The sequence below is a fragment of the Lygodium microphyllum genome, chromosome 25, assembly GCF_053477565.2.
Source record: "Lygodium microphyllum isolate KBCC chromosome 25, Lygodium_microphyllum_v1.1.10, whole genome shotgun sequence".
In the NCBI taxonomy this organism is placed as follows: Eukaryota; Viridiplantae; Streptophyta; class Polypodiopsida; order Schizaeales; family Lygodiaceae; genus Lygodium; species Lygodium microphyllum.
In genome coordinates this window covers 59,328,706-59,347,625 of record NC_141159.1, presented here as the reverse complement: position 1 = coordinate 59,347,625, position 18,920 = coordinate 59,328,706, and the positions used below count along the sequence as shown (strand labels likewise).

Here is an 18,920-nt window from a genome sequence, read left to right as displayed (position 1 = left end):
AGGCTGCTGATGTGATTTGCAGCCACCAGGGATCAGTCCTATAGCAAGTGGCAACAATTTGGAGCCCTCCAAGAGCAACTGATAGCAGCCCAACGTCCTTTTGGTGCAGATGATAGCATACAAGAGGGGGCAGCAGTCTTTCTGGTGGTCCTAAGCTATAGGTGATAGCTTCCATGGCTATTTGAGCAGGGCAACAATAGCTTTTTAGTGTTTCTTGCAATCAAACTCTAAAATTTCTCTCTATGGCATTCTCTCTCATCCCCCCATCATCTCCCAAGTTATCTTAGTATTTTTCAATAGTTTGAGCTATTAGAGAAAGAGATTTTTGTTTTTGTACTGTAAGTCCTAATTTATAGTAGAATTTAGGGCTTTGACAGTTGCCTTGGTATGTGTGCTCAAAATTGAGGGCCTAGTTTTTGAATTCTAGCAATTGAAATTGAGGAATTTTAGGGAGATTCAAGAGGCCAGCCAGCCAATATTAGATTTGGGGTTGAAGTTGTCTTTCAAGGAGTAGGGTGAAGGCCAATCCCCAAGCAAACCAAGGGGCAAATTTGTTTGGTGGCTTGGTGGTCAGTTTTGACAGCAAGGGGCACTTGGATTAGTGGAGGAGATCAGATGATCTCAGTTATACTCCTTTCACTTGTAATATAAGATAAATAAATACAGCAAGGGGCGCCAATTTTGGGGCCAATGGGTTGTCCATTGTCCAAGATTAAAGTGGTAACATTTGCATTTTTAGTTATTGTGATTTTTATGCTTGCTGTAATTAGTGTTAAATCGGATTAGTACCACCCTATTCGAGAAGGAAGGTTGGTTTTGAATTTGCTTTGCTGATATAAAAGCCTCTTATTGTACAAACAATTAGCAAGCAATTTGAGCCAATTGCCTCTTCATTTTCACTCAAGACTTGCACAAATGGAACCACCAATTGGCCAAATGTTACCCCAATTGACAATGAATAGCATGGCATTTGAAATCCTTGTTAGTTACATGAATATCAGGTGTTAATTTCAGTGTTTGATGCATTCTCCTGTTGGCATGGGTCCGAAGGTGGTTGCTAAACCTTGATTTTTGCAGAAATTGAGGGTTTACAGTAGAAATCTCTATGCTGTCCACCAAATTTGGTTGAGATCTGCTCAAAATGGCCGAGATCTCTCGAGAAGGCGTTAGAGAAGGTGAAGAAAGCCAAGATGAGAGAAAAATCTAATTTGCTTCTTGAGAAAACCCTCAAATCTACCTGTTGCTTGCTCCAACCTGCATTTAATATAGTCACCTTTTACTAGGCACCTCCAAAATGTTGTCACCTGATCAGCAATGTTGTTGCCAACCCTTGGAAGGTGTCTCCTCGTTGTCCCCTGCGTGTTGAGGCCCTTAGATGGCTTTCTCCTACATCAAATTGCTGTTCTTTGATTAGAAAGTGGACCAGTAGCTCCCTTCCTTTCTCCCCCAAGCTATAATTGACTGAATGGTTGAGACCTAGCTCCCAAAAACGTTTTCTCAATTTTCATGGGCATTTTTGCCAAGTGATAGTCTTCTAAACCCATTTTTCAGCATTATCCAGCCATTTAATTATTTTTTAGAATTAAATAATCTTGAAAATTAATTTCCGCCCTTCTAACCTTGCCCAAAATTAAATGTGCCCATTCATAATTAAATTGGCTTGGCCATTTACAACCTGGAGTGGTCCCCAATCCCTATTGACCCTTGGACTGGCAATTAATTAATTAATGCTAGTCCCTAGTGTCACCACTGATCCTTATTGGCCAAACAACCGTCCTAGGGCCAAAACTGACACCAATTGACTCCCAAAGCCCAACTGGCATAATGATCACAACTTTTGCCTTTGACGACCATTGTACTCTCGAGGTCCTTGGCCTGTTACCATGAAATAACTGCTATGTGTATCACATGTGCTTACAACCTTGCAATTAGATTAATACCTTAATCAAATGTTATTGGCAAGATTAAAGCATCTCAGAATCTCACATCTGGTGACAACTTCAAACTCATCGGTCAATTGGTCGCCTTCTATAGTGGCTTTGCAAGTTAGCTTGTCTTGTCAAGTTCATGAATTTTCTACTTCAATCCCATCATTCAGTCTATGAATGGGCCGTTATATGTATTGGATGTCAGTTTTGGATTTTTAAAAATTTTCTTTTTGTTGGGCTACCTTTTCACTGTACTGGAAAGAGAGTATTCTGAACTGCATTTTGAACTGCCTGCTGATTTTAGTTGGGACCTGGGTTTATCCCACTGTGGCTGAGTACTTCTGCTTCGTCAGTCAATGGCGTGGCCTCTATTGTAGCTTGCAAGCTAGCAAGTCTTGTCAACTCAACAAATTTTCTACTTGAGTTTGTCATTGAGTCTATGAATGTGCCATTACATTTATCGGATGTCAGTTTGGACTTTTTCCCCTGACCTTTTCACTTTCAGCTGCAGTTTTCTTCCTTTCCCAATGCATGCTACAAGTGTAAAGAGATTCATTATTTTAGCCATCACTGTAAGCATTCAACAACCATCAGAACTGGAAATGAAGGTTGTCTCGAAGGTCTGAAAGGGTTGTAGCTCCAAAGCCTCTAAGAAATTTTGTAAGCGCATACTACCTTAAAAAAAGATGGAATCTAGTCACCGACTGGTTTCCAGATAAAGATTGTACAACTAAGCAAAGTAGTCCCTACAATGGGCTGCTTTAGGAGACTGTTCATGTTTGGATAGCTATTCCATCTTTCAAAGCAATTGAAGTTCCCATGAGGTCATTTTCAAACCCTTTTGTTGCTAGTTGAATACAGGGCATTGACAGGTGTACTAGAATCTGTTCAGTGTAAAAGACTTTTAGCTGATCTGCATGTTACACAATAATTTCTTTGTTTGCAACTTCATGTGGCTTAATTGATGCTGCAAGCTTTTGACTGAAGTGGCGAAAAGAAATATGAATCCATAGGAACATTTGGGATAGTGTGTTAATAATCTGTCATGATTCTGAATCTATCAAATGCTTGTCATTTCCTTCAAGGGGTATTGATAAATAGCGAATGCATTGGGAATATGTACATATAATCAAGCTAAATCTGCTCTGCTTGTAAGAACACGATGAACTAGCACGTAGCACTAGCTGGTCAGACATGGTTATTGTACATATTACGCAGGTAGTACATCTTCACTAGATTCTGTGCTTGTATGCCATGATTTGGAACCTTTGTGATATATACAGGTGTTGAGAAACCCTTTACCCTTCAACTACAGTTTGCATTTAGGGTTTGCAGCCCCAAAAAGGGGTGCCATCCTAGACCGACTATACCTATTTATAGGGCCTATTTATAGGCCACTCTCTCAGTCATTCCTTACGGCTGATTCATTCAGTCCGTTACCTCTTCTCTCCAGCCTCTCCACTACCCTCACACCCCTTTAGGAGGACATTGCGGTTCGTGGTTCGTGATTGTCTTCATCATCTTCCTTGTGCTACGATACCCTTGTTCCCTTGTATCACATTCACTCCATGATTTGGAACTTCATCATTCCATTCATTAGAGTTTCTTCTCTCTTCTCTTCTCTTTTCCATGTTTGCTTTGCCGAGTTCACTCTGTGTTCCTCCCCTCAAACCCTACTGTCTCACTGGTACGTTATCTTTCGACATGGTATCAGAGCTGGATTTGCTCACCTAGCAGCGAAGATCCTCCACTCTAGTGAAGGCAAAGATCGGTGGCGGGTTCGGCATCCACTTCTCTTCTTTTTCCGTTGCATCAATATTTCGTTTTTGCAGATTTCAGGTGTTTTAGCTTGTTGCCCACACCCTGTTCGCGGAGGACATATCAGCTGAAGCTGTCCATTGTTGTCTCCATCAGTTGGCGCTTGTTTCCAGTCTTCCACCCGCAGTTTGCAGCTGTTTACAGCAGAACGACTGTTGCTAATCACTCTCCATTTAGAAAACAATCTCGTTTTTGCAGATTTCAGTCTCTTACTGCTGGTCACATTCTCCTCCCAGTGGCAACTCACTTCCAGTCCTTCCACTACCTTTCTATCCCTTGAGGTGGACATTGCGGTTTGTGCTTCACATTGCTCTCACACCCCTTGAGGCGGACATTGCGGTTTGTTGTTTATGGTGGCTGACCTCTTCCTTCTTCAGCAAGGCACATCGGTATCCATGGCTTCTTTACCAATAGATGACCAAATTACTGGGTGGGTTGCTCCTACTGTGGCATCACTGGACACACCACCAATGCTTGCCAACTTCGACCTTTGCTCCCCACCCCTTCGGAGTACATGCGTGATCCACCAGGCACTCCTTGTGCCACCTCTCCTTTCTGAGCCACAGAGATTGTTCTATATCGGCTATTAGAGTACTATGCTCAAGGCAATAAGACGCATCCAATGCGCACTAAGTTCTTTCGAGTACATGGAGGATCGATTGGCACTATGACCTCCTAGAGATCGTCGCAATGCCAGCGGCAATCTTCTCCTACTTATTTTCAGGTACAATGGCTTCCACGACCTACAGATCTGCAGTCTCCTCCATTGGGAGACAGTGATTGCTTGATATCGTCTCCTTGTCAGTCTGCTCCTTCGAGAGAGAGTGGCCACTCGACTCCTTTCTCTTCTTCGGCTACCCAGTCCGCTCCACTGAGAGATAGCAACTGTTGCCCACCTCTTGCTCATTCTGAGCCCCAGCCTTCCCCACCCTCGACTACTCAGGTTTGAGAGGCTATCTCTGGGAGCTCTTCGGCACTAGAAACCTTTTTCGACACAATCGACAACACTTCCTTCGTCATCAGACATTTCGGAGTCCGTGATCCATGAGTTTTTGGATTCCCTATCTACTTCAAAGGGGGATTCAGAGGGGGATGTTACTTCTTTGCCCTCAAAGGGGGTATCTACTTATTCTTCGACTTCAGTGGGGGCCCCTCCATCTCCCACCTCAGAGGGGGAACCTACTCCACATGAAATTCTTCAGCCATCCTCTACTTTCTTGGGGTGGCTATCTTCGACCAGTCATCTCTTCTAGTGATACCCAGGATCTTCAAGTACTACCTAGATCGGAACCTCGGAGGTTCAACTGCGGCTTGGTGATGAGGCCTTTGCATTCCTTCTAGCATGGATGCATAGAGGTAGTGGCTTCTCTCCCGAGGTTGAGTTTCTGGTTCTCTAGTTCGCTCTGTCTACTGTTCTTTATTGCAGGTTACCTTTTAGGTGGAAATCTTGGATCTAAGGGATCCTCTACGTCTTCTTCCTCCTCTTCTTCTTGCCTTGGTCACTTGGCCAACTTGGAGCCACCTCCCGAGATCGAGTACGGGCATATCCTTATGGTTCTCGGTGTGAGAGTGCGCTGCGGAAGAGGGAATACGAACACGGAGAGAGAGAGAGAGAGAGAGAAAGCAGAAAATAAGGAAGAGAAATTTGCACTGACTGAAATGAATGCTGAATACAAATGGGAAGGCGGTAGGAGACTGATCAGTCCTTGCACGCAGCCCACAACGTCAGCTGATGATGATGGCAGCACCACCACAGGGGGAGAAGGAGTGTCGGAATCTGCAAGAAGATAAGTGATCAAGTGGGGAGGGGGGCTGCCTAGAAATAGGCAAAAGGACAAACCCTAACCCTAACCCTAAAACGGGCGTAAATCCTAAAAATGCCCTAAAATGGGCGCCCCACATCAGTGACCAAAAAAGTGGCCAGGTAGCCAATGGTTGCCCACTAAAAGAGGCCAAAAAGAAATGCACATCCTAAGACAACCAGTCGAGAGTGACTAGCCTCCCCCATCATAACACATGACAGACATGTTAGAGCTCCTAATGTCCTCGTCTGACTCAGACTGAGGCTCACAGGCAGGAGGTGACAAGGCATGACAAACATGACTGCTAACACTCGGCACCACACAAAGTCCGACATTCCTCCTCCTCTGCATTGCATATTTTCGTCATCTTTGTACTAGGGCGCTTGGGCAAGTGAACAATTTTCCCATAAGGGACACTTTCTAAGTGGCACCTGCTGCACAAGCCTTGCATCTCCACCTCACTCTTCTCTTGTTCCCCTTTTTGGGCCTAAGAGGGGGTGTTGAGAAACCCTTCACCCTTCACCTGCAATTTGCATTTTTGCATTTTGCGTTTTGGGTTTGCAGCCCCAAAAAGGGGCGCCATCCTAGACTGACTATGCCTATTTATAGGCCACTCTCTCTTTCATTCCTCATGGTTGATTCATTCAGTCCGTCACCTCTTCTCTCTAGCCTCCCCCTTCAGGAGGACATTGCGGTTTGTGGTTCGTGGCTGTCTTCATCATCTTCCTTGTGCTACGGCACCCTTGTTCCCTTGTATCGCATTCACTCCATGATTCGGAACTTCATCATTCCATTCATCAGAGTTTCTTCTCTCTTCTCTTCTCTTCTCCATGTTTGCCGAGTTCACTCCGTGTTCCTCCCCGCAAACCCTACTGTCTCACTGGTACGTCATCTTTTGACAGGTGGAAGATAAGAGCAATATATCATGCATTCTGAAATTTATGGATGCACTTCCACTTATGCACCTAGACGTTTTGTGTAGAGGGAACAGTGGTGGATGTGCTACTAGATGTGAGCATTTTCGTAGCTTCCTCTGCAAGGAACTAGTGATTCAATATGGTTACAAAACATGGGTACAATTTTGCACATAATTCTCATGTGGCTACAGGGTTAGATTTGATCAGCAGTATTTGCTATATCAGAGTTCCAGGTCTTCTTTCAACACGGTGATCAGTCTCCAGTTTGGATGGCCCATATATTTGTTAGCTATCAGATGGTGCATGTGGCACAAGAATAATTGCCTGCAGTCACTGTGCTAGGATATGTAGGTAATTGTGAAGGGTACCAAATCAGCTTGGCTGCTGAAACAGGTGAATATGACATGAAGCAATTAGAACTCCAATTCATAGCTTTTAGAAGAGGCTAGCCATAATCTCCCCATGTCTTCTCAAAAAGAGGTTTCTGAAGCAGAGTTGCCTCAGGAGTTCAGGAATTTGAGTTCCTACGGTTGCATGTTGATCGCTCCCAGTGCATGAAGAAGTATTGTACCTGCAGTTCTAGTTGTGGTAGGGGTTTATTCCATGATAGATTGGGAGTGCCCATGTATCAAATTATAAATAATAATTGTGTTTTCACTTTTTACTGGATGTTATTATATGTGTGTTTTTTTTACCTCCTTGAGGTTTCATGCCTGTAATATAAATTTACAAAGGAAAAGTGTGCATGCATGTGTGTTTACACGTGCTTACATCCAGTCCTTTCTCACTTCTCTTTTTACTGTCTCCAATCAATCCTGCTTTTAATGTTTGCCCTTCTCTGGAGGAAAAGAGTCCACACTTTCTCTTTTGCACATGGTCTGTCACAGGTTGTGGCTCAACTTGAACTGGTGTACCATTTCCTTGATATGGTAATCAGATACCAAGAGCATTTTGATTCTTCTGTGTCATTTATAAGATTTCTCTGTGTTGTGATGATTTTTCCTGGAGGACCACATGTTCATTGCAGTCACCATGAAATTCCTGCAGCCAATTGTCAAACTTGATCCCTTGCAAGGAATCAAAGTTTACACTGTACATTTTTTGTATATATGGTATTCTCTAATGTTATCTATTCTTTTCTATTTCAATGCCAGTTGATTGAATGGAGCATATACATTAGTGATTCATTAGTCTCCTCTAATTATGCATGTAACAACTTCCATCTTAATACTTGAATTGCAATCTGGTTATGCAGGTTCTATAGCATACAATGCAGTGCTTGGTGCATATTCTTATTGGGGACCAAGGGCAGGTTATGCTATTTTTAGCTTGGTAAGTTTGTGAGTTTGAAATGGACATGACTATGCATTTTATTTGACATGATTTTGCAACTCAGAACTGTTATATCAACATGCCCTTTAAAGCCACAAAGGTTCTTTCATGTAAGCCAAAAAGGTTAGTTTATTTAACCAATTAGTCTTGTGTGTTGCGAGAAAGTAGTAATTGCATATAGAAAAGTTGAGTGGCAAGTCTTTCTTAATTCCTTGAGATAAGGCACACACCACCACCCACAGCCCACAAGGGGGGGTGTTCCCCTCTGAATACTAGCCGAGAGAGCAGGCAAGGGCCATGCCAGGATTGTTCCTATGTGAGATGGGATAGCTCGTGAGCTGAATGAACAGCAGAGCCTGTTTGCACTAGGGCCCTTGTTGGCAACCTTACCAAGGAGGAGAATCAAGCAAGTATTCAAGTGGGCAAGCCTGAGCTGACACAAACACACCATGCAAACACAGTTGTCCAACTAAGTGATGCACCCAGACACGAACCCACAACCTTGTGATTATAACTTACAGTTTAGCCACAATAGCACTTTGATTGTCAATGTGCTTTTAAAGGGACACAGAAAGCATTAGACCTCCAATTTGTGAATAATGTAGGAGTGCTTTTAAAGGGTGCAGGCATAGCAGTGAGGACAGGAACGAAATTCCTAAAAGGTTTTTACAATATTTTACATGAACTGTGACTTTTATCAACCTGCACCCATTTGGATTTTGTCAGCTTTGTAAGAACAAAGGAATGTGGCTTCTTACAATCTAAGAGATTATTGAGGAAAAGCAAGAGCAAATCAGCTTCAGTATCAGAGCCTTCCAATTATAAAATCACTGACATTTAAAACAAGTCACCAGTCAAACTTATTTCCTGGAAATTTTTGTTTTTTGGGCTGAGTCAAGTTTCTAACGCTCTAATTCATCTGTACAGAGATGGCTTCTAATCTTTTATTCCATCTGAAATCAGACAAATGCAGATATGGTTTTTGGTGGAATGACTGTGGTTTGTGGCATCTTTGGAACTGTGGCTGGAGGTCTCATTCTTGATAAGATTGGATCAACCATTTCAAATGGCTTCAAGGTGCTCATGAGTCATTATTCTTGATTTTGTTGGCAAGTTGTCAGTAAACTATGTACCTGCTGCAAGCCTTGACCTTGTTGGGTGTATGAATGCAGCTTCTTACTATCACTACATTTGTGGGAGCTATTGCCTGTTTCGTCTCTTTTTTATCAGGAACGTTAAGATTGTTTCTCCCCCTCTTTGCAATAGGGGAGCTATTTATATTTGCTTCACAGGTAATTGTTTGTTCCATATCCGTAATGTTTTTTAGCTTCTCAGTCTCTATCCAAAGTTTATGTGGCCTCCAGAACTTTGTCAATCTAGAAGTATCGATTTATGTCAGTACTTAAAACAGACTCCTTGGGTAGGCCTTTGATGCACAATACAAGGAGATTGCTATACAAGTCTTGAATGGTACATGCAAGGACCTATGCAGCCCCAAATACAAGCACATTGATGCCAAAACTAAGCTTTAGGTCACAGGTCCCATGCAATTAGCTGGAAACTTTAACATGGTTTACTATTTCTCTGTCACACTTCCCATATAACTCAGATGGATTGAAAACTTAAAACGAGTAGCAATTTTTATTGGAATTGATGTCACGTACTTACTGCTCGGAGACTTGTAGTGTAAAATAGCCATTTGAATAAGGATGGAATTCAGTGCTCATCTGGGCACTTTTGGAGGAGAAAAACAGCACTAAGTTTTGTGTAGTCGTTTTAGATGATATATGCATGTGAATGTGTGTTCTGCTAAATATTTATTTTCTTACCTACCTCAGTCTTTCCCCAGTCACTGACGAATATCTGTTACAGGGTCCTGTGAACTACCTGATTCTTCAGAGTGTTGCAACAGACTTGCGACCACTTGCAATGGCAGTTTCCACTGTGTGTCTCCATGTCTTTGGAGATGTGCCATCATCTCCTTTAGTGGGGGCTATACAGGTTTAATCCTATAATTGGCAAAGAATCATACATTGTTTCAACCTAAATTCTGTGAAAATTAGTATCCCACTAATGTTGTGTTGATTTCTCAATGAGAACCTCACTGATGTTATGTCAATTATTAATGAGCATCCACAAACATTATGCTATTTTCTTCTGTTGCATGTACACATTATTTAGCTGCACATGTGCACACTACTTTTGTGGAATGCTTGTTTCATTCAAAAATGATATGATGAATAGGGCAAGATGAGACATCATATAGTCAAAATCAATCTCTAGTTTTAACTGATTTTGAGGGAGACCTCCAAGATCAAGAAGCAGAAAGAGAGAACATCTGAGGTATACCAGTAAAGGGAAATCAGCCTGGTGAAAAATCCAGAGGTTTCATGCAATGTAGATACCATAGAGCCCATGTGCCATGTGCTGCATGCCTGCGTGTCCATGTCCGTGTGCGTGCACGCTCGGTATTGCTCAAAAGCTCGGATATTTTTGGGTGGCCTTTCTGAACAATTGCATGCCCAATCTCCAGCTCAAGCATTTGGCAGATTCCTGGCTGTTTGGAAGGTTGTCTTAAAGGGTATCTCGGTATTCTTTCTTCTTTGATGGTATCAGATATTGGGCTTTGTGGACTATTTGAACTTGAAGGAATCGTGAGTTTATTAATACTTAGCCATTTCAGACTTTCGCTGGGGCAATTGTTATACAATTGCTATGCTAGTAATTTAGATGCTCTTGTTATGGATGCGTTTACCACTGTTCGTAAATTTTTTGGCAGACTTCACCGCGCGCGCGCGAGAGAGAGAGAGAGAGAGAGAGAGAGGGGCTTGGAGGGAGTCGCGATGACGCCGCCTGCGTGTCCTGCCCTGCCGTCGATCGGCTGACTGTCGATCCTGCCCGCCATCGCTCCTGCTCGCGGTCGTTTGTCATACCAGCGGGTCCTGCTCGTCGTCGGTGCCTGTCCGTCCTATCCGGGATCTGCCCTGCTCCCCGTCAGGCCTGTGCGTCGGTCCTGTTCGCCGTCAGACACGCCCGTCGCCTGCCCCGTCGTCTGTCCTGTTGCCTGCCTCCGACGACTGCCTGCCCTGTCGCCTGTCAGACGCCCTCGCCTGACAGACGCCATCGCCTGCCAGACCTGTCCGCCCTCGCCTGTCGGACGCCGCCCTCGCCTGTCAGACGCTGCCCTCGCCAGTCAGCTGCCGTGGTGGTCGCCCCAGGTAACACTTCGTTTGTGGCAGTGTCTCGCAGGGCGCACTGATCTTTTCTTCCTCTCAGCGAGAGGCAGCATCCTCTGTTCGTGCCTGAGCCTGTGCCTCTGGGTTCTGCGACCTGCACACGGAGACAGTGCAGCCTTGCCTTTCCACAGACACCGAGAGAGAGAGAGAGAGAGAGAGAGAGAGAGAGAGAGAGGACAGCAGTATGGCTGGCCTAGATATGGATTTTCTAGACCGGACGGTGGCAGCCCTTGGCCCTGATTCCGATACAGAGGAGCCGGAGGATATGGTGCCGTGCATGGAGGAGATGCCTCCGGGTTTTGAACTGCCGCCTGCGGGCAAACGCTCCAAGCATACTTCTGACGAGCCAATGGGTCCTCAGGAACGTTCCTATGCGTAGGTTGCCTCTGATCTTGTGGATTCGCAGGAGATTGACTGGGAGCATTTGCTGGACTTTGCCAATACTCTGCTTGGCGATTATGTCCAGCATAATAATGAAACTTTTTCTGACGCGGGAACTGATGATGTGCTGGAAGCCACGGTGGACCCAAAATCAGTCTTGCGGTCCTTCTCGGTGTTTTATGACCGTGCAGTTATACTTTTCTTCACTGGCAGGATCCCAGTGCTTTCACATATTCGCCAGTGGATGCACCATTTATTGCAAGGGGAGTGTGTTGAGGAGATCTTCCTTGGACCTCGCGGCTTTTATGAGGCGCTGTTGAAATCGGAAACACATCGAGCTGAGCTCTTGTCCAAGTTGCCATTATTCTTTGATTGCCGCTTGGTCCATGTTGTACCGTGGCGCCCTATGGGCGACTTCCAGCGTCTGCTTCAACGAGAATGCCCGGTGTGGGTGGAAGTGGAAAATTGTCCGGCGGTCTATTGGCCATTGTTGAAGGATGCGATGGCAGTTGTGGGAACAGTACTGGTTCCCCCAAGCCTCAGGGCTATGAATCGAAACCGTTTATGCATGTTATGGGACACGGCCAGGAAAAGGCGTGCATGGCTTCGCCTCAATTGTTCTGGCATGCATCCTTTGCATTTTAGCTTGAAATGGGGCAACTTTGCAGGACACTGCTTTTCATGTGGTAAATTGGGGCATTTTATGGCCGAATGCCCTGAAAGGCAACCGTCTTCTGAGGATGCGCAGGTTGTGCTGTCTAAGGATGACATGGTGCTTGATGCCCCGACACAGGAGGCCCTTCAGCCACCTAATGTCGTGGATAAAGGCAAACAACAGGTCTTGGGTTTGGATTCCCGTAGCACTGATTGGATTGAGGCACGTTAGAAAAAATGTAAAAAGTTGGATGCAGGCTTGGCGGATCCTGGGCCTAATGCTTCACAGGATTCCGTGCGCACGTATATGCGCAGGAAAGAAATGGTCACTTCACAGCAGGCTGTGCGTACTATGGCCCCGTTTGCCCCCCGTAATTAGTCTACAAGGAAAGTCTATATAGACGGCCCCAAGGGCCCACCTGCTAAGCTGGCGTTTGATACAAAAGGTAATGTGATTACACCCTGGGATCGGCGTTATTCCCGCCCCACTCCCACGGCAGTGGATTTTCCTTCTGCCTCTAAAGCAGGTCGCCAGAATTCGTTTGCAATATTGGCTGATTTTCTGGATGAGGGTGTCCTGGATGCTCTCGCGGAAAAGGTGAAATCGAGGCAACAGGCGCCTCGTTCCTGACTTCCTTTTTTTGCAGATATATGAAGATAGCCACGTGGAATGTGCGAGGCATTTGCTCTCGCCATAAGCAACATGCCATGTGGACTGTCTTGCATGAGAACCAGTGGGATGTATTGTGTGCAGTTGAGCACAAAAGTCACGGTGAAGCAGGAAAAGTTGTGGATTGTCATGGATTCCGTCTGTTTTATGCAGGGACACATGCTACGCACTATTCGGGCGTGCTGATGATTGTCCATGAGAAATACCAGCCTGTTCTTATTAAAAATGATGTGCAGGGCCGCTTTTTGGTAATTGAAGTCTTATTTAAAGGAGAGATTTTATGGTTGCTGGGCCTCTATGCTCCGAATGATCCCGCATCCCGACGGGATCTTTGGTCCACTTTGCAGGGCTCCATGTCACTTGGCCGAAGGGGGTTTTTGATGGGAGATTTCAATATATGTGTTGACTCTTCTCAGTCCACTTCAGGGCATTCGGTAATGGATACGCCGGAAAGCTGGGTGTGGAATTCCTTTGCTTTGCGCGTACTTAAGCAAGATCTTTGGTCGTGGCTTCACCCTTCTTTTTCAGGGTTTACTTTTCATTTCGCACAATATGCAACTACTTGGTCGCGGTTGGACCGAATGTATATCATGCAGGGGGATGATTTTCTTCCCGAGATGTTGGAAATGAAGGTCTTGCAGCAATATGCGTTGTCGGACCATTTCCCCCTCCAGCTTGAGATGCGGGCACAATCTATTGCACCTTTGATGCAGTTGCTAGATAGGCTCCCTTTACGTTTCAACTCCTCTTATTTGAAGCATCCAATTTTTTAGGGCTATATGCAGCAATTGATTGAGAGGTTCTTATTGGACTTCGCCTCTGAGGGCTTGGCTTCATTTGCACGGTTGCTCTCTAATGTGCAGCGGGTTGCTCGGCAGTATGGGATTCATCATGCCTCTCTTTGTCGCCGACGTCGACATGCAGCAGAGGACTTACTGGCTTTGGTCCGTTCCTTGCTCCTGGATTCCCCAGATGATGATTTTCTGCTGTCACTGGAGAGGCGTTTGGCCCATCTTATTCAAGTGTTTCAGTTGAAATCTTGTCAGCAGGCCAAGCTGCATAACTTGACTGACACATTGCAAGATAGTGCCTGCCAGTCTCATAAGTTCTTTCGCGCCTTGCATGCTTCTCCGGCTCGCGAAAATATGACTAGACTCCAAGATTCGGAAGGTCGCATGGTCACTGATCCGCAGACCATTGTCAATATGTGCAGAAATTATTTTATGGAACTTCTTGGTTCTTCTCCCTTGCCTTCTAGCCAGGTTACGCATGTCCGCTCGGTCTTCTATCATCTGGTCCGCCAGTAGGTTCCACTTGATATGCAAGCCACTTTGGAGGCGGATATTTGCGAGGAGGAGGTTATGGATGTTTTGTTGCACCTGCCTAAGGATAAAAGTCCTGGTTGGGATGGTCTCACTAATGAATTCTTTGAGAACTTGGCCACGCAATTGGTGAAGCCATTGGCGGTCATGTTTCAGCAGGTTTGGGAAACAGGGGTCATGCATTCCTCATGGAAAGAATGCCTTATCAAACTGATTCCAAAGGTCCCTTCGCCGTCAAAGTTACCACACTGGAGACCAATTTCTTTGATGGGCTCGATGTATAAAATCTTCTCCAAAGTGCTGGCGAATCGGCTTCACAAGCACCTTCCAGCTATTGTGCATCCTCTCCAATATGGTTTCATTAAGGGCCGCAACATTTTGCATAATATCTTAAATGTGCAAATGGCTATTGACTATGCGCGGCACTCCAGTCAGGAAGTGGTATTGATTCAATTGGACTTGGAAAAGGCGTTTGACTATGTGGACTGGTCTTTCATTGCAGATCTCATGTCTGCTATGGGCTTTGGTACCCGGATATCTCGATTGATCTACACCATTAGTGCTGCGGCTTCTTCAAGAGTTATGCTCAATGGTGGGGTTACAGAGCCATTTGTCCTTGCACGCTCGGTCAGACAGGGTTGCCCTTTGAGTCCTCTCTTCTTTGCCCTGGCGACTCACCCGGTCCTTTCAATGTTATCCTCAATGGCGGCTTCTGCTCAGCTGGCAGGATTGTCTCTTCCTTTGGGGCAGCACTTCATTAGCCAATCTTTGGCTGATGACACCTTTATGATTTTGCGGGCGGACAGGGACAATATTCGAAAGGCATTAGATATTTGGACGCTCTTTGGTCAGGTCTCTGGTCTTCGCATCAATGCCTTTAAGTCAGCCATTCTCAGTTGCACGGAGCCTGATTTACAGTCATTAGGCTGGCAGGGCCAGGTGGTTTCCCATGGCTCCATTGTCAGGCATCTTGGATACCCATTGGGGGTGGATGTACGGCCAAAGGACCTACTGGAGTGGATTTCACAAAAACTGGCGGCGAAGTTTTATGTATTGGAAGTCGCAAGCATGGCCATTCCATGTCCGCCTCAAAGTGGCTCAGACAATTATGCTACCAATGCTAATGTATTTCTTGCCATTGCTGCTGTGGACGCCTACTACTTTGAAGGATCTCACTCATCCCATTCGTTTCATGCTATGGAAGAAGGATTCACTGCAGGCAGGCATTTTGTGGATTTCATGGTCACATACATGTACCCCTAAACGCATGGGTGGTGGAGCTCTTTTGGATGCAGAAACTCTTATGCTGGCTCTTCGTTGGTCTCTTTTTCGTGCCATGTGTGTGGATCATCACCCGTGGACCATCATAGCCCGTTATTTTCTTGAGGACAGCAGGCTACGCCATGGTAACACACGGCTTCGGGCCTCCTGGTGGCATGTCCTTAATGCTGACTCTCGATTTTCCAGTCCCTCTTCCTCTTTGTTACTGCACTTGGTCGGCTCTTGGAAAGTGGTGCTCCAAAAGGCCCGTTGGCATCCAGTAGGGGACCGCTTGCAGACTAACTCCTTTCAGCTGGAATTGTTGGCAGTATCGAGATTACTTTCATGGGAAGATAAACATCAGCTCAGACCGAGATTTAACCGCATGGCCCCTTTAGGTGTGACTTCGATTGCGGATGCTACCCTTGCCACTCGCAATGTCCTCGCATTGTTTTGGACTGCTAGGAGACTTTTCAGGATCCTGCACGGATACCGTGATTTATGGGGAAAGCTTTTGTCGGAGCTTCAGGGCAGGCAACCCTTTCCTGCCCTGGCTGTGGATCGTCCTTGGCAGGACTGGGACCTTGCAGGCCGGTTGAGTTTGGAAAAGGCCTCTACTAATCAGGTGTATCATCTTCTCATTCAAGATCACCAATGGCTGGGTGTGAAAGCTAATACTGTTTGGGGACTGCGGAAATCGCTGTCATGGTGGCAGGCAACGCTGATGGAGGGCTGGCTGAATAAGGCATCTTTCAAATGCAAGGTCTTTCTTTGGCGGGTAATGATTGGTGGTCTTCCTCTTGCCTCGGCCCTTTCCAAGCGTTGAATCTCGAATGTCAATTGTTTCTTCTGTACCACTACGGCGGAATCGGCCCGACATCATTTTCTTTCTTGCCCGCTCGCCAAGAATATCTGGTCACTCTTGTCGCAAATCTGGCGCGCAGTGGTGGGGTCCTCACTAACTCCTTTCGATTGGGTTTTTGTGCACCCAAAGTACCCCACACCGCCACAGTTACATATGAAGATCTTATTTCTCTTTTTCAGATACTAGGGATGCTGGCACATTTGGACCACGCGCAATGCTTTTCTCTTTGATTCGGCCTCTAATGTACCGAGACATATTGCCAGGCTTAAAGGGCTCTTGCATTGGCAGCTAGATCTCATCCGGCACTCCGACTTGCTCCCTCCGGAGGATTTGCATCCCTGGCATATGGCAATTGCCTCTGGTTCGTTGCCATGATTGGTGTAACCTTTTTAGTGCATTAGTATAGGGATTTCCCACACGTTGGCCTAGGGCCCTCGTGTCTCTTGTAATCGTGTAATCTTGTACCTTTTTTCCGTAATTAATACAATTACCTTTTACGAGAGAGAGAGAGAGAGAGAGAGAGAGAGAGAGAGAGAGAGAGAGATGCCTTTGAGGCATATCTCACAATTCAAGGTTTTGAACTGTTGTGAATTCAAACTTTAAAATTAGAAACCCTGCATAAACCATTCCACTACCATATAGGCAAGCCAAATGATAGTGCAAGGTTTCCTTTGGACTTAGACCACCTCCTACCTTCCCTTTATTTAATTTTTATTTGAGGTGGTTACACACACACACACACACACACACACACACACATTACGTGTGTGCATGCATGCACGAGAATTTGAATGCTCATCAGATGGGAGTGCTTGCCGTTGAGCACTTTTTAGTCTTTGCCAACTGTTGCAGCTATTAAATTGACACTTGTTTGACAATAAAGAACTATGAGACCTTTGTATTTTTCCTTCTAACTACCTTTTCATTGTACTTCACGGTGGGTTTTCATGCCATTTGAGGTTTTCTGCACAGTAATAAATAATAAAATCGTAATGAGAAAGAAATGTGTGATAAATACACACACACATCCACCCCTTTTTTGTGGTTGGATCTTGTCATTTCCTTTTATATTAGTGCTTTGGAAAACCCAAATGGGTTAAGAACCCACAAGAAGTATTAATATAAAATAACACTAGTTTACAACTTATCCTTTAGTTTAGCAACCCTTCGAAATAGACACAAATAGGTCAGCATGTTTTGATGTAGGTACACATGTAGTTGCAGGTTAAGAGCGTCTCCAATGGTTAGGGCACAGTGTTCTGTATTGGATCTTATTTATTTAATTGTGTAACTGTGTTGATCCCTACAAAAGTCAAAAAGTCTTTACTCCTTGCTAACAGGACCCTGTACTCTTTGCAGGACTACTTAAATGATTGGCGTGCTACTACATTGATACTGACTGCAGTCTTCTTTTTGGCAGCAGCAATCTGGTCTCTAGGTAAAGATATAATTTCGAATCACCTAGTCTCTTTTGCCTGCACCTAATGGATGTTAGCACTTAGGACTGTGTTAAGCTAGCACTTTTTTGCAGGAATCCTGATTCCAAAGCCTGAATCTGAAGATGTTGTTATGGAGGCAACACCCTTGAAAGAAGCTTTAATTTCGGAGTGTTAACACTGCAAGAGATCTTGACCCTGTGCAGTTTCATGTAAATGCAGGTTTAAATTTGGTCAATTGTATGATAACATGACGAAATTGACTTGTACAGTAGATCATGATGCCTTCTATATCATTATACTACACGTATATATATCAGACTGAACATTATACTACACATGTATATATCAGACCAACCAAAAGCAAAGGAGAGAGCCTTCTCTGTGTCTGCAAAGCTGCAGCTTAACTATCACACTGATGGTTCTTTGTTGTACTTTTACTGTGGATTATCAGCTTCCATTTGCACATTATGGTCATCATTTGAATCCTGTATTTTTTCTGGACAGATGTTCTACAATATGCAATGTTACAGACATGCCTTTTCAGTTGAAACTACTGAAATTGTGCGTCTGTGAATCTAGCATGAGTAGATCTCTTGGGTCTAGAGAAACTGGCTCCAAGGTACTACATAAGAAGATCACACTCCATTATCTACTGTAATATGTGAATTGGGGTGCATTAAAGTCTATGGAGTTGGATGTGCTATGACTCATCATGAGGTCCCGCTCTGTATAGGCTTGCAAGGAATCAAGATGGCACTGCAGTAAGAACAATTTAATTACCACCAACAGAATTGGCCATCAAGTTTAATTATGACTCTTATCTCGAGGTTCTGATCCGTAAAGGCTTGCAAGGAATCAAGATGGCGCTATAGAAAAGAACAATTTAATTACCATCGATGGAATTGCCGATCTTGTGCTCTTGGTTTTCGAATTGTGTTTGAAATCAACAATCTTATCAATGTAAACGAAGGGAGCACCCCCAGCTTATCATAGTGGCCCCAATACGGCTCTCGTACGGCTCTAGGATGGGCCATTTCAACATATAATACATACGTAACATAGTCCTCTCTGTTGATTAAACATTTCAGGGGATAATATAATCCTTACCATGTCAGTCCTCAAAGAAAATGAAAACACTAGACCTACAGCTTAGGGAACCTCACACTCAATTTGGGTCAATCGTTCGAAGTCAAGTGCTATACATCTAGGAGATAATTATCTCGATACCATGTATGAAAATGCAGGTGCAAAGTGAATGGCTTTGAGTGTACAAATAAGTAAATTTATAAATCAATC

General features: G+C 44.7%; 1 protein-coding gene across 1 annotated transcript in view; it reads left to right on the top strand.

The window, feature by feature from the left end:
• The window catches only part of LOC148014269 (putative sphingolipid transporter spinster homolog 2), a 66,931-nt gene extending 48,604 nt beyond the window's left edge, over positions 1-18,327 (top strand). Inside the window, exons 10-15 of the mRNA XM_087666130.1 lie at positions 7,721-7,797; positions 8,761-8,874; positions 8,970-9,089; positions 9,670-9,798; positions 17,545-17,623; positions 17,717-18,327. Of these exons, the coding sequence (XP_087522256.1) occupies positions 7,721-7,797; positions 8,761-8,874; positions 8,970-9,089; positions 9,670-9,798; positions 17,545-17,623; positions 17,717-17,799 (602 nt within the window). The 3' untranslated portion in view covers positions 17,800-18,327. The remainder of the gene's footprint in view (positions 1-7,720; positions 7,798-8,760; positions 8,875-8,969; positions 9,090-9,669; positions 9,799-17,544; positions 17,624-17,716) is intronic.
• The last annotated feature ends 593 nt before the right edge of the window (positions 18,328-18,920 follow it).